Here is a 12,820-nt window from a genome sequence, read left to right on the forward strand (position 1 = left end):
AGTTTTTTGTTGGAAAAATGGCACCTTGCTCAAAAAATGGTAGACTTAATGCAAAGTTGCTATAAACCTTCAGCGTGTGTGTGTGTGTATAAAGCAATATCTGTGAAGTGCACTATAGCAAAGCACAGTAAAATGAGTTGTGCCTGTTATTTGAGCCTCAGCTTGTTCTTTTCTAGAACGAGCAGAAGATACTTCTTCTTTGATGAGACATTAAGTGAACCGTAAAGGCTGTTCATGTTGGTCATCAGGTTTGTGAATAGGTGGGTCACATGTTGCTCCTCGCAGAGTAATTGTATGAATTATGACCTCTCTCTGTTAGGACAGCCTCTGAGACCTAGATAGACTCCCCGCTGGTTCAGTTACCTTGTTAGTAGTGACTGAGCTGGGTTTAGGGTGAAGGTTCTTGGTGGTGTTGGCATAAGAATACGCTTCATGTGGTTTAGTGTGAACCTTTGAATGTTTATACTTAATAAAACTCTTGCTTTTCTTAAAACTCTTCATAATTTTGATTTATCCTTTTCTCCTGATCTCTGCTATATAATTTATAAATGTGCCTTGCATTTACAGACGCTGTTATCACCACGGAAAATGGCAGAGACTGAGGGCTAGGTGGGAACTTTTGCTTCTGTTATGCTTCTCAAGACAGTGAACCTTTGCTAACGATGCATTTCTTTTAAATGAAGACTGGATGGGAGAAGAGGGTCAAATGCTTAAAAATATGTTAATAATTCATCTGGCCAAGATTCTCTTCCTCAGGGTCTTGTTGGCAACTGTCCTCAGGAATGCCTTAGGACTGTCCTTTCTTTCTTTGGAGTTGAGCCTGCGATTAGCTGGCCAGTTAGTGATGCTGATATACCTCATTACCCTCATGTGGGGGAGTGGTAAGATATTTCCAGAAGCATCCGCCCAGCACTGGGAGCTCTGGAATGTAAATAACCTGAGACGTGGCTGCTTTGCCTGAATCTGTGATAGGAAAGAGGCCTTTTTTTTTTTTTTTTTTTTGTAGCCAAAGCCTCCATCTGCCTCCCAGTGGGTACTCGGGGAATCAGTGAGTTAAGATTTTTTAAAGTTTTCACCATTCTTCCAGAGTAGTGAAGAGCCTACTCATTGGAATAGACTCTGATGCTGGGAAAGATTGAGGGCAAGAGGAGAAGGGGGCGACAGAGGATGAAATGGTTGCATGGCATCTCTGACTCAATGGACATGAGTTTGAGCAAACTCAGGGAGATAGGGAAGGCCAGGGAAGCCTGGCGTGCTGCAGTCCATGGGGTTATGGAGAGTCACACACAACTTAACTCTTCTAGTGGTTCTGTGGACTGTAGAATTTCCCCGTCATTGTCACAGAAACTCATACGTGTTGTGAGTCCTACGAGGAAAAGGAGTATTTTATGCATAGTAATGTTATGAAGGCCTGTTCTGTACTTTTTTAAAGATAGCGTGTATCATGGGTAGACCTAAAGATTATCATACCAAGTAAAGTAAGTCAGACAAAGAAAGGCAAATGTCATATATATTACTCATATTTAGAACCTAATTTTAAAAACTGATACAAATGAACTTATTTACAGACTCACAGATTTTGAAAACAAACCTATGGTTACCAAAGGGGAGATGTGGTTGGGATGGGGAATAAAATGAGAGTTTGGGATTAGCATCCACACACTACTATATATATAATAGACAGTCAACAAGGACCTAGTGTATAGCACACGAAACTCTATTCAGTATTCTGTAATAATCTAGATGGGCAAAGAATTTGAAAAAGAGTGAATATACGTGTATATATATAACAGAATCACTTTGCTGAGTCACACCTGAAATTAACACAACATTAGAAATCAACTGTACTCCAATAAAATAAAAAAAAGCACATATCTCTCTTCCCTGATGTTCTACCTACATAGGTGTAATGAATAAAAACTTATAATAAAGTAATTATAAATTTATTATAAATTATATATATATAATTTATATATATATAAAAATATATAAATTATATAATTATAAAAAATAATAAAAATAAAAAAAAATAAAAACTTATAAAACACAAAGCTTGTGGAAGGTTATTAGCTAGCCATTTTGTTTCAAGGTGGTGGACTAAGCCACACAGTATACTTGGCATAACTTTGAGCCAAAGCCTTTCTGTACTGCCCTCAGTTGTCACTGCACAGAGGACTGCTGTGTTAGAAGCCCCAGCCCCAGTTTTTCCCTCCTTGTTGGCATGGGGAACCAGTCTGGATTTCCTGTCAGGTCCACCTCTCTGAATCCCTACCCATGTCCTCCCCCACTCACATCTGCCTTGTGCTTGTGCCCCATCTGGGCATTCCAAATAAAGGCCAGCCCTCGTGTCTGGGCACAGAACTGAATATGTCTTGGCTTTAAATCAGTCACTTCTTTTGCCGTGCCATGTGGCTTGCAGGATCTTAGCTCCCTGACTAGGAATTGACCCCATGTCTCCTGCAGAAGGCAGTGGCACCCGACTCCAGTACTCTTGCCTGGTAAATCCCATGGACAGAGGAGCCTGGTGGGCTGCAGTCCATGGGGTTGGGAAGAGTCAGACATGACTGAGCGACTTCACTTTCACTTTTCACTTTCATGCACTGGGGAAGGAAATGGCAACCCACTCCAGTGTTCTTGCCTGGAGAGTCCCAGGGACAGAGGAGCCTGGTGGGCTGCCGTCTGTGGGGTTGCACAGAGTCGGACACGAGTGAAGCGACTTAGCAGCAGCAGCAGCACCTGCAGTGGAAGCACAGAGTCCGAATGACTGGACTGTAAGGGAAGTCCCCAGTCACTCCCTTTTGAATGTTGCCCCCAAAGGGACAGATAGCTTGGAATACAGGTGGTCCAAATGAGGCAGAGAATTCATTGTGGTCAAGCTGTGGTGTGAATAAGATTGCAGAGGTTAACTCCTCACAGGTATTTCCCACAAGGGCAGAACTTCAGGATGTTTTAGGTGGTTATTCATTAAAGCAGAACCCATGGGGTCGATGTTTGGAAACACTTTTGATGACAGATATTATAGCTTCCTCTCCATTTTTGAAAGATACAAAGGTTCACTGTCTCACTGTTTCCATTGGCGGTGGAAGGAGGAACTGGGTGTGTCTTAAAGGCCCCTAGACAAGAGAAATACTGCTTGTTTTGTACTTTTAAGAGGAATGCTTGTTGTGCATGTAATTATCTTTCTTTTTTTTTTCCCTTTATGCTAGTCCTCATATTCTAGTTAAGGGCGGGAAGGGGAACATTGGACTGAATTGGTGAAACTTGAATTTCCTACATCTCAGAAAGTCAGGGCTTATTTGGAGGAAGCAGAGCTGTGCTGCCTTCTAAAACAGTTTTGGTCTTAAATTATGTGTAGACTACAGATGTGCTTGAGTGTTAGGTCGCTTCAGTAATGTCTGACTCTTTGCGACCCCATGGACTACAGCCCGCCGGGCTCCTCTGTCCATGGGATTCTCCAGGCAAGAATACTTGGGTGGGTTGCTGTGCCCTTCTCCAGGGGATCTTCCCAACCCAGGGATCGAACCCAGATCTCCCATGTAGCAGGCAGATTCTTTACCGTCTGAGCCACCAGGGAAGCCCTTGTGCGTGTAGGAATGCCAACAGACCATGGTGTAGAACTGCCTTGTCCCATACTGTAGCCACTGGCCACGTCTGGCTGTTGAGCACTTGGAAATGTGACTAGTCTTGATGGAGATGTACTTTCCAGTGGAAATCACACATTGGATTTCAAAGACTTATGGGAAATAAAAAGAATTAAAATAGCTCTTTAATAATTTGTATGTTGGTTTCATAGTGAAATGACAATATTGTAGATATATTAGGTTACATAAAATATATTAAAATTATTTTTTTCCCATCTCTTTATGTTAATGTGGTCACTAGAAATTTGAAAATGTGGGTAGGAAATTAGAATGGGTATTCTCTGGGTCTCATCCAGTTATTAAAGAGTTTATGACTGGGTAAACAGAAGGGGAGGGAAGATGAGAAGGAACCCCCAGGGGTGGTTGAAATGGGTGGAATATGCAGGAAAGGGCTTCAGAGGCAGTTGGCGGTTAGATGAGTTTTGAAGTTGGGGAGTGAAGATTCTTCAGGGAAAAGGAAGCTGCATGGGGCTCCCCCTGACGGATAAGGCAGGGCCCACCCTCTGCCCCCGAGGAGGAAGGAGGGTCTGGGAGGAGCACAAAAGAAGCTGTCCCTCTAGGATGGCACGTGCAGTAGCTTGGAGATGAGAAAGCTGAAAGCCAGAAATAGGGCATCACTGGTCTCCTAATCTGGGGATCAGGGTGACCCAAGCCCAGTGATTTTCCTGTCCCCTTGCCCCTCGGTGATGTAGCAAGTTCTTCCTGAGTGAGGGGTTTTTCCTGTTGGCTTTCGGTGGGGACTGTGCCACCCAGTGGGGACTTGGGTCCCAGAACAGCTGAAAATGACAGCTTTGCTTCTGAAGGTTTTCACATTGTTCTTTATCTGGCCTGTGGTTTCAGAAATGAGCCCTTCTGCAGTCAGGAATCGTCAGGGGCCTTTATTTAGAGGGCAGAACCCTAGAGACATGCTTTTAATGTGACGTGTTCCCAACTGTAGTCATGTCTGGCCAAAAAATGCCAGCGAGGACCGTGTTTAGTAGCTCAAAGCAGGCAGAGCCGTTCGGTATTGCTTCTGTGAGCATGCCATGTGCGTGCGTGACAAAGGCTCGTCAAGCGGGCGTGCCACGCTCAAGTTCTCGTTTTAGACTCACATGCGTGACCTATGGGTGCTATCAGTTTGCTCTGTGGCATGTTATCAGCTTAAGCCAGATGTCCTTCAGCTCCTGTTGCCTGGTGCTTTTATACCAGCTGAGAGCTGGCCTTTCTTAATTCATAATTTTATATTTTTAATTTTTTAAAAAAGTTTTTTGATGGGAACCATTTTAAAGTCTTTATTGAATTTATTACAAGTATTGCTACTGGTTTATATTTTGTTTTTTTGGCCCCAAAGCCTGTGGGATCGTAGCTCCCCGACCAGGGATTGAACCCACAGCCCCTGCTTTTGAAAGGTGATGTCTTAACCACTGGACCTCCAGGCAAGTCCCCTATTTTTAAAGTTGCCATAGGTGTGTTTGGGGAATGATTTGTGAATGAGAAGGCAGAACTTGTCCAAAGATTTGGGTTTAAGTCGGATAGATTCGATTCAGCAGATAACAGTGGCCAGCATTTAATGGACTTGTACTTAGTGGCAAGTGCTGTCCTGGGCAGTCTTGGTGTATTAATTCACTTAGGCCTTATGGTGACCCTGTGTGCTAGATTAATGTTATTTCCATTTCACAGAGGAATGAACTTGGGCAGAGAGAAGTAAATTGACATGCCCAAAGTCAAAGGCTAGTAGATGGAAAAGCTGGAGTTTGAATCGAGGTCCTAAGCAGTGAACTGGGCACCTGTGTTAACTATCAACGTCTTGCTGGGCCTAGAGATGGATATGGAGTGGTGAAAGAGTCTGATAGATGAGATTTTGCTGCCAGGTCATACTGAATTTCTGAGCCTCAGTTTCCCCAACTCTAAAACTGGTACCTAAACCCTGCCCTCCCTACCTCATGAGATGTGTTTTGTAGCCTCCGTTGCCCTGTGTCATATTAGTGTTTGGAGGCAGTCTCAGGTGGTTGAAGGCTGTGTGTGTGCATGGCTTTGGTTTGCAAACATCAGAGAAGATGGAGTGGAAACGGGAGGGCAGGAGAGAGGGTGGAGGAGATGCTCCAGGGATGTGGTCGTGATGTGGTCATGTCGGGCACCCAGCTGGCCCCGTATTCCTGATGATCTGGTTCCCTGTTGTTGCTGTGTGCTCCAGCCAGAGTCACACCCCTCAGCGTGAAGCAACAGGAGATTGATTTCACAGTCCTTTAAAATGCCGCCTCCTTGCCTCTCTGGCTGGCCTGCAGGGTGCTTTGGTCACCCTCTGGGTATCCGCTCTTCCACTTGCTGCCTGTAAATTAAGTTACACACGCAGTGTTTGAGGATGGACTGTGGGCTGCTGGCTAAGTCTTGGATCCAGAGGGTGGCCTTCCATTTTGTATTGAAGGAGTCCACCCTCAAACAGTTCACAGTATTTTCCTTCAAACACAAGAACAGAATCCAGAGCCTTTAACTTTCTGTGACTCAGCAAAGAGCATTGCACCCTTTCCTTGGATTATAGTGCTCTGAGTCCGTGATCCTTTCGAGATCACGGTGAGAAGCGCCTTTGTGACTCATAGAAGTGAGTTGCTCTCGGTGATTCACCTTTAGCACTAAATTCTTACCCCAGGAGCCCTGGTGTGGGTCATTAGTATGGATGGAGCACGTTGAAGAACCAGGCCTGGTTGTAGGGGCTTTTTATATATGCCTTCATCTCTGAGCCTCACAACAACCTTGTAAAGCCGGTATCGCAGCCCTAATTGTATAGACAGAGGAACTGCGGCCTGCCCGCGTCATGTGGTCTCAAAAGCTGGTGAGAAGCAGGGCCCCCAGCCCTCTGTCCACACCAGAGCATTGTTTAGGTGAGGGCTGCTTCCTGCTGATAATGATATGTATATCCTAGAGGTTTAAATGCTTTGTGCCAGTTACGGGAGACTTTTTCTGTAAAGGCTGCAGGGTAAATAGTTCAGACTTTGAGAGCGTCTCTGTCACAGCTGCTCAACTCTGCCATTGTTGAGTGAAAGCAGCCAAAGGAAATAGGTAATTGGGTGGGCCTGGCTCTGTTTCAATAAAACTTTATTTAACTAAAACAGGCAGTGGGCCAGATTTGGCCTGCGGGGTGTGATCTACCAACTCTTGACTTAAGGTTTTGTCTAAATGGAAATAGCTATTATTATTAGGACTATTGTTTCCTGACTGTTTTGGAAGAAGGACAACAGATGAGCTCACCAAAGACAGAAAGGGTCATTTTTTTTTTGGAGGTAATTAAATCATGATCCGTTCTTACTTGGGGGGCTTCTCACAGAGTCTGGATATTGTAGAAGCTGTGTGAGGGCTGGTTGTATGCACCCCACGGCTTGGCGAATGCAGACATGGAACCCATGGGTGTTGGATAAATTAGGCATTTTTCATCTTGGTGTATTCACAGCTTTTTCACATCTGTTTCGTGGTAGGCCCTGCAGCCTTGGAGTCTCACTTAATCTCACTGACTTTGCATTGAAATATTTCTGGGCGTACCTGCAGTTTGGGCGGAGGGTGGCTTCTGCTTCCTGCCTCCTGAATCTGACACCAGGGTGTTGGGTGGCTGCTGGACCTCTTTTGGAAATACCACTGAGCTTCCCACCAGCTTTGGTGCCAGGGTCCCAGACGTTTCCGAGTTAACATATTATCTGAAAATGGATGCATGCATATGGGTGCTAGTCTCCTCACCTGGCTGAGGAGCTCAGTGAGCTGCTTTTGTGGGCCTGAGGAGCTCAAGGAGGAGGACGAGGTGAGTGTCCAGGGAGGCTGTGCAGTCTCTGGTGCTGCTTGGCATGTATCGGGTTTTTTAAGCAATTTTTCGTGGCGTGGCTTGACTGCTAAAATGGCAGAAAGTCACTGTCAAGGTGACCTAATGAGCCCATGGTGGGTGCTCTGAAATACTTAAAAACAAACAAAACCGTAAACTAAACAGTGTCAACAACAAAACCCTCTCGCCTGGATCTCTCCCCGACCCCCACGCAGCAGCGCAGCATCTCTGAAGCGGCTCTGGGAACTCCTCTGCGTTCTTTTATCCTCAGTGTTTTCCTCTGTTTGTAAGAGGCTTTGAGATGCTGGGATGGGGTGAGTCTTGCTCCCTCCTGATTTCAGATGTTAATAAAGAACCTGATGGTCCATGCCTACCTTAAATAGGATTCTAGCCCTGAAGGAAGAAATGTGCTTCGGTCCTGTAACCCACCTGGTTGCCTTCCTGTTCTTGAAACGTAAGGTGAGTTGGAGACAATTATTTCCAAGATGGAGGTCTCTGGAGTCATGTCCCATCATCTGGGATGGATTGGGTCACACCAGAGACCTGTGAGTGACTCCAGGAGCTCACATTTATCCTCTGGTTTTAGGCAGAGAAGTTCTAGATTTCCATGCCCATGACCTTAGCCTTGATCCTGGGTTCTGTTATCAGAGATGTGACCACATAGTTATATTTCAAAAAACTGGAATTGTCCTACTTTCTACCACTGACCAGCTACAACACTAGGAATAAGTGAAAAATTATTTCGTAGTACTTTTGAAATTAGTTAAAAACATGATAATGAGGGTAGAAGGAATGGGAACACTTCAAAAGGCACACACACCGACGCATTTTTGCTTATTAGAGCTCACTTTATTAAAGATAAAAACTGGTAAACATGAAACTTTGATGTCTAATAAAAGCCCAAAGCAAATTGTTACACAAAGGTCCCAGAATCTTGGCTGTATCCAAACAAATTACATAACACATACATAAATAGTATGAATTTGTAGTTTGAGGTAGTTCTTGAAGATGTAGGTAAAGTTCTTTTATTTTAAAAAGGTCTGTGAAATGCAGCAGATTATTTTTAACCATGTAGATAGCTATTAACTATCATCCAGTAGGTAATATAACATGTTTATTTAGTGAAAATAAGTGAAAATTTCCTTTAAGGTACTGGGTAATAGCTGTCTAATAGTTCTTTTCAGTCTGAAAGGTTTAAAACTCAGGGGCATTTAGTCTTTTAGAGCATTTGGAAAATCTTATTTCTGTGGCATCCAAATACTGCATACCATTTTTCTCAGTAGTAGTTTAAGTTTTGAGGAATCTTGCGGTTGGATTTCTTTCAGGTTGTCTGAATTATCAAAGTATGGATTTAACTTGCTTTTAAAAATCAGTGGATGTGTAAGAGATGTCTTATCTAAAGATAATTTGAAAAACTCCAGTATTTAGTTATTCTTTGTGATCCAGGAAAATATGTTTAGAAGCTTCAAAAATTTTTCTAGTATCGGTTTATTTATTCCATTTATTTACAAAGAAATGCTGATTAGATGACAGCTATATTTAGTATGCATTTTCCAGGTCATAAACTGTTTAATATGTAATTGACTAAAGATGAGATGACCCATCCATTAGGTTAAAGGACTAAAGCTTGTGAGGTCAGCCTTGGTAATATTACCTTGGGAGGAAGGAAAGAAAATACAGGAGAAAATGAATTCCTGGTTTCCTGAAGGAGCTGAAACAAGATATCCCAAGACTGCCTTTAAAAAATGAATTAAATGTAATTTTAAAAAACGTCCACTGTCCATTAAGTGTATTTAAAGTACTTAACATTACTTTTTCTAAGTTAACCCTGGAGAGGGGGAGACATATAGCTGGTTTGATTGGGATTCATTTGCCTTTAGCTGCCTTAGCAGCTCCTGGTGGTACCACAGTCTCTTTCAAATCAAGTGAGGTTCATTGACCTTTCCGACCCAAAAGAGCAAAGGTCATTGTGTTACCACCTGGGCTGAGGGAGAAGGAAGCTGGGGTTTTGTCTGTGTGGGAACATGGACAACTGTTTCCATTGAAAGCTTAGAAGCGCTCAGAATAGTAAGATGCATGTGGTCGTTATTGCTTTCTGGGCACTCATGATAAGGAGTTGAAGTCAAAGGCCTAGGCTTGAAATTAGAAGTCATGCTGAGCTGTAACAGAGAAAATGAGATTTGGGGAAAATAGTTAAAAAACAAAACAAAACAATCTGGTAAAGGGGTATGCTTTCCACTTGAGATTTCACAGTGGATGCATGTTATTGTAGTTGCTCTCAGATAACTATCTGGGGTTTTTGTGGGGAAGAAGAATTCCACCAGCCACCTTGTGTGTATGGGAGCCCCTGTTTTGTTATGTTCATGGAAAGACATATTTTGACTAATGTGAGAGGGTCTCTGAGTCAGGTGAATTTTTTTGACTTTTGGGTCCCCAGTACTTATCACACTGCCAGACTAATGGTCAACCCCCACTAGATGCTTATGGTTAAATTTTTATCCAGCTTATCTAGCCAGAGCCATCCTCAAAAATGACTCAAGGAGCAGACACATTTCCACAAAACATTTTAAGTCCTTTTATATATTAATAGTTGGACTTCCCTGGTGGCTCAGACGGTAAAGCGTCTGCCTACAATGTGGGAGACCTGGGTTCGATCCCTGGGTTGGGAAGATCCCCTGGAGAAGGAAATGGCAATCCACTCCAGTACTATTGCCTGGAAAATCCCATGGACAGAGGACCCTGGTAGGCTACAGCCCATGGGGTCGTAAAGAGTCGGACAGTTACCAGGTCATAAATGGATGACTTCAGTTTCCTCATCCCCCTCTTTGAAATTATCTCGTGGTCGCTCCATAAGTTTCTGCCCATAGTGTTCAGATGTCAAAGCCATTCTCACAGCAAGGCAAGTTTTTGTTTTCCTCATTTTGACTTTCACTTGTTAAAATTAGGTCTGGGAAACACCTCACTGGCTGCTCAATTGACACCAGGTGGAGACGGTAGGTAAATGTTTAGACATCAGTACTGTTTAACAAAGTTGGAGACTTAAGTGTAATTTCTTTTTTCCTTCCCCTTATGAAAAAGATTAATTATGTTTATGTGATGCTAAAATTAAATTTTGGTAATATGGGAAAATCAGACAGTTTGGAACTCAAATGGTGAATATATCAAGATTCTGCTCTTTATGATCCGTTGTGTTATGAACAAATGTATCCATTTGTGAACAAATTTGTTAATTAGAACTTCTTAGTGAGTGAGTGTTCTGCCACCGTCGGCCACTCTGGTGCTGGCAGTGGGTCTCAGGGACTTTGGAGGACAAAGATGATTTCATCTGTAGCTGAGATCAAAGAAGACAGAGATAAGGTTGCCAGGGAAACCAAAATACTGCAGAATTAATGTGCTACTCATGCATTTCAATGTGGTTTGTGGTTTGGGAGCTCCCGCCCACACACACACACAAATGATGATGCATATGTGGAAAGGGGTGATGCCCATGTGCCTAGGTCTTCAAGGAAATGACCCCAGGCTTAGTATAGCTCAAACTGTGGGCCTCAGGGGATCATATTCTGTGCCCTGTTTCTGTGTGCTCGAGCATCAGCTACTAATGGTGTCCTTCCAGTTGGTTTTCATGAAAATACACTGTGGGATCTCTCTTTCAGTACTTTCTCTCCATCCCACACACACACTTCACAAACCTTTTTTTTAAGCTTATACTTTATTTATAGTTATTATAAAATATTGCCTATATAGCCATGTTATACAATAAATGTACCCCTGTGGCTTATGTAAATAGTTTGTACTTCTGAATTTTCTACCCCTATATTGCCCCCCCTTCCCTCTCCCACAAACTTAGTAACGTTCTTCTTGATTTTTAAAATAAATTCTTTGTACAGAATTTTAAAAACAGGAAGCAGTTTTCCTCGTACAAATGTATAAAAATAACCTGTAATTTCCCCATCTGGAAATACCTAACATAATATTTTGTTGTACTTCTAATATTTTCCATAAATATGGATATACGTATATACATGCATATGTGTATAATTTAACTGTGTGAATGTATACTATTTTAAATATATATTTCATATAAAGTCTCTAAGTTTGGGGCACAGGTTTTAATTTTTAAATTATATATATTGTGATAATTCTGGGCCACAGAAACATTAACACATGTGAACATACAACTGTTTCTGTAGCCATTTCCTGGCTGTTAGTTGTATCTTTCTTGTTTCTAGGGATCTGGTATTATAAATGATGCCACAGCAAGCATTCCTGGGCATCTTTCTGCGTATCTTATTTCCCTAGGTTAGAGTCCTAAGGTTGAATTACTGAGTCAGGGCACAAGCATTTTTAAGGCTTTTGTTCTGTAATGCCAGATGCTTCTTTTGGAAGGATTTAGCAAGATACCTCCCTACTGGATGGTTGGTGAGCTGTCTGAATAGGTTTTACTATCCCCATTTCACAGATGAGTACACTGAGGCTTAGAGAAACAGAGGCTGATGACTGTTTTCATATTTTCTTTAAGTTACAATGAAGACAAGTAAGGCTGCCTTAAGAGATTCATATTTCCAGATTGGGTGGGTTAATGTGTATGTTACTAGCTGAGAAAATACTGGCTATTTTAAAGCTTAGTGAGACCCACATAGGTTGTTGGAAGAAGACGGGAATTAGCTGAAACTGTTGGAGAAGGGTAAGCTGCCTTTGGCTACTGTTTAAAATTGAGATGTTTTTCTCCCCAGAATGTAGTGTCCCCTCCCAAGGTGTTTTGGGTATGTCTCATTAGCACTTTGAACTTTTGTTTAAAAAAAGTCTACAGAGTTTGTGAAAGCCTTATTTGCAGTGGTTGATTCATTAAAAAAAAAAAACAACTTGAGATGTGTTGAGCTCAGGGCTTTCCCTTCTGCCTGTGTTTTCATTCATATCACTTCCACCACGGAAAGTATGTGTTCCGCACCTGTTTCATTTCAGAGCTTAAGCATCCTTCCAGTTAACTGTGCATTTTATGCAATGTTAAATACTTGAAACCAAGCCACATGGTTGTCCTTCTGGAACTACTTTCCGTTTCAGACTTGCTGTTTATTGACAATGAAAGGTGAATAATTTATCTTTTCACTGAATTTACTTGTCTGTACTTTAATCTGCCCTTTGGAAAAAAGTCACATGCATTCTATGTATCCTCATTCTCAATAACTACAATTGGAAGGAAGAGGGAAAAAAGATCTGTCCACCAGTGAGCCAGTTCTTTTGTTTAACATCTGGAACTGATACTTTCTTTTATTTTCTTTTTGAAGGCGCAGATGATTTGTTTAAATTAATAGATTTAACCTGTTTACTAGATACAAAATCAATATGCAAAAATCAAGTTGAATTTCTATATTCCAGCAAACAATAGAAAAATAAA

General features: G+C 42.2%; 1 protein-coding gene across 21 annotated transcripts in view; it reads left to right on the plus strand.

The window, feature by feature from the left end:
- The window catches only part of MTSS1 (MTSS I-BAR domain containing 1), a 165,119-nt gene that overhangs the window by 70,224 nt on the left and 82,075 nt on the right, over positions 1-12,820 (plus strand). The window contains exons 1-3 of one of the 21 annotated variants that reach the window (XM_055545844.1): positions 6,523-6,898; positions 7,767-7,884; positions 10,371-10,418. The exons of 11 other annotated variants lie outside the window; for them this stretch is intronic. Coding sequence is in view for 1 of the 10 variants with exons in the window: in XM_055545827.1 (XP_055401802.1) it covers positions 6,433-6,499 (67 nt within the window). In the remaining 9 variants the exon portion in view is untranslated. 9 more of the 21 variants (XM_055545839.1, XM_055545837.1, XM_055545838.1 and 6 more) reach the window with 9 other exon arrangements.

This window comes from Bubalus kerabau, chromosome 14 (genome assembly GCF_029407905.1).
Source record: "Bubalus kerabau isolate K-KA32 ecotype Philippines breed swamp buffalo chromosome 14, PCC_UOA_SB_1v2, whole genome shotgun sequence".
Lineage (NCBI taxonomy): Eukaryota > Metazoa > Chordata > Mammalia > Artiodactyla > Bovidae > Bubalus > Bubalus kerabau.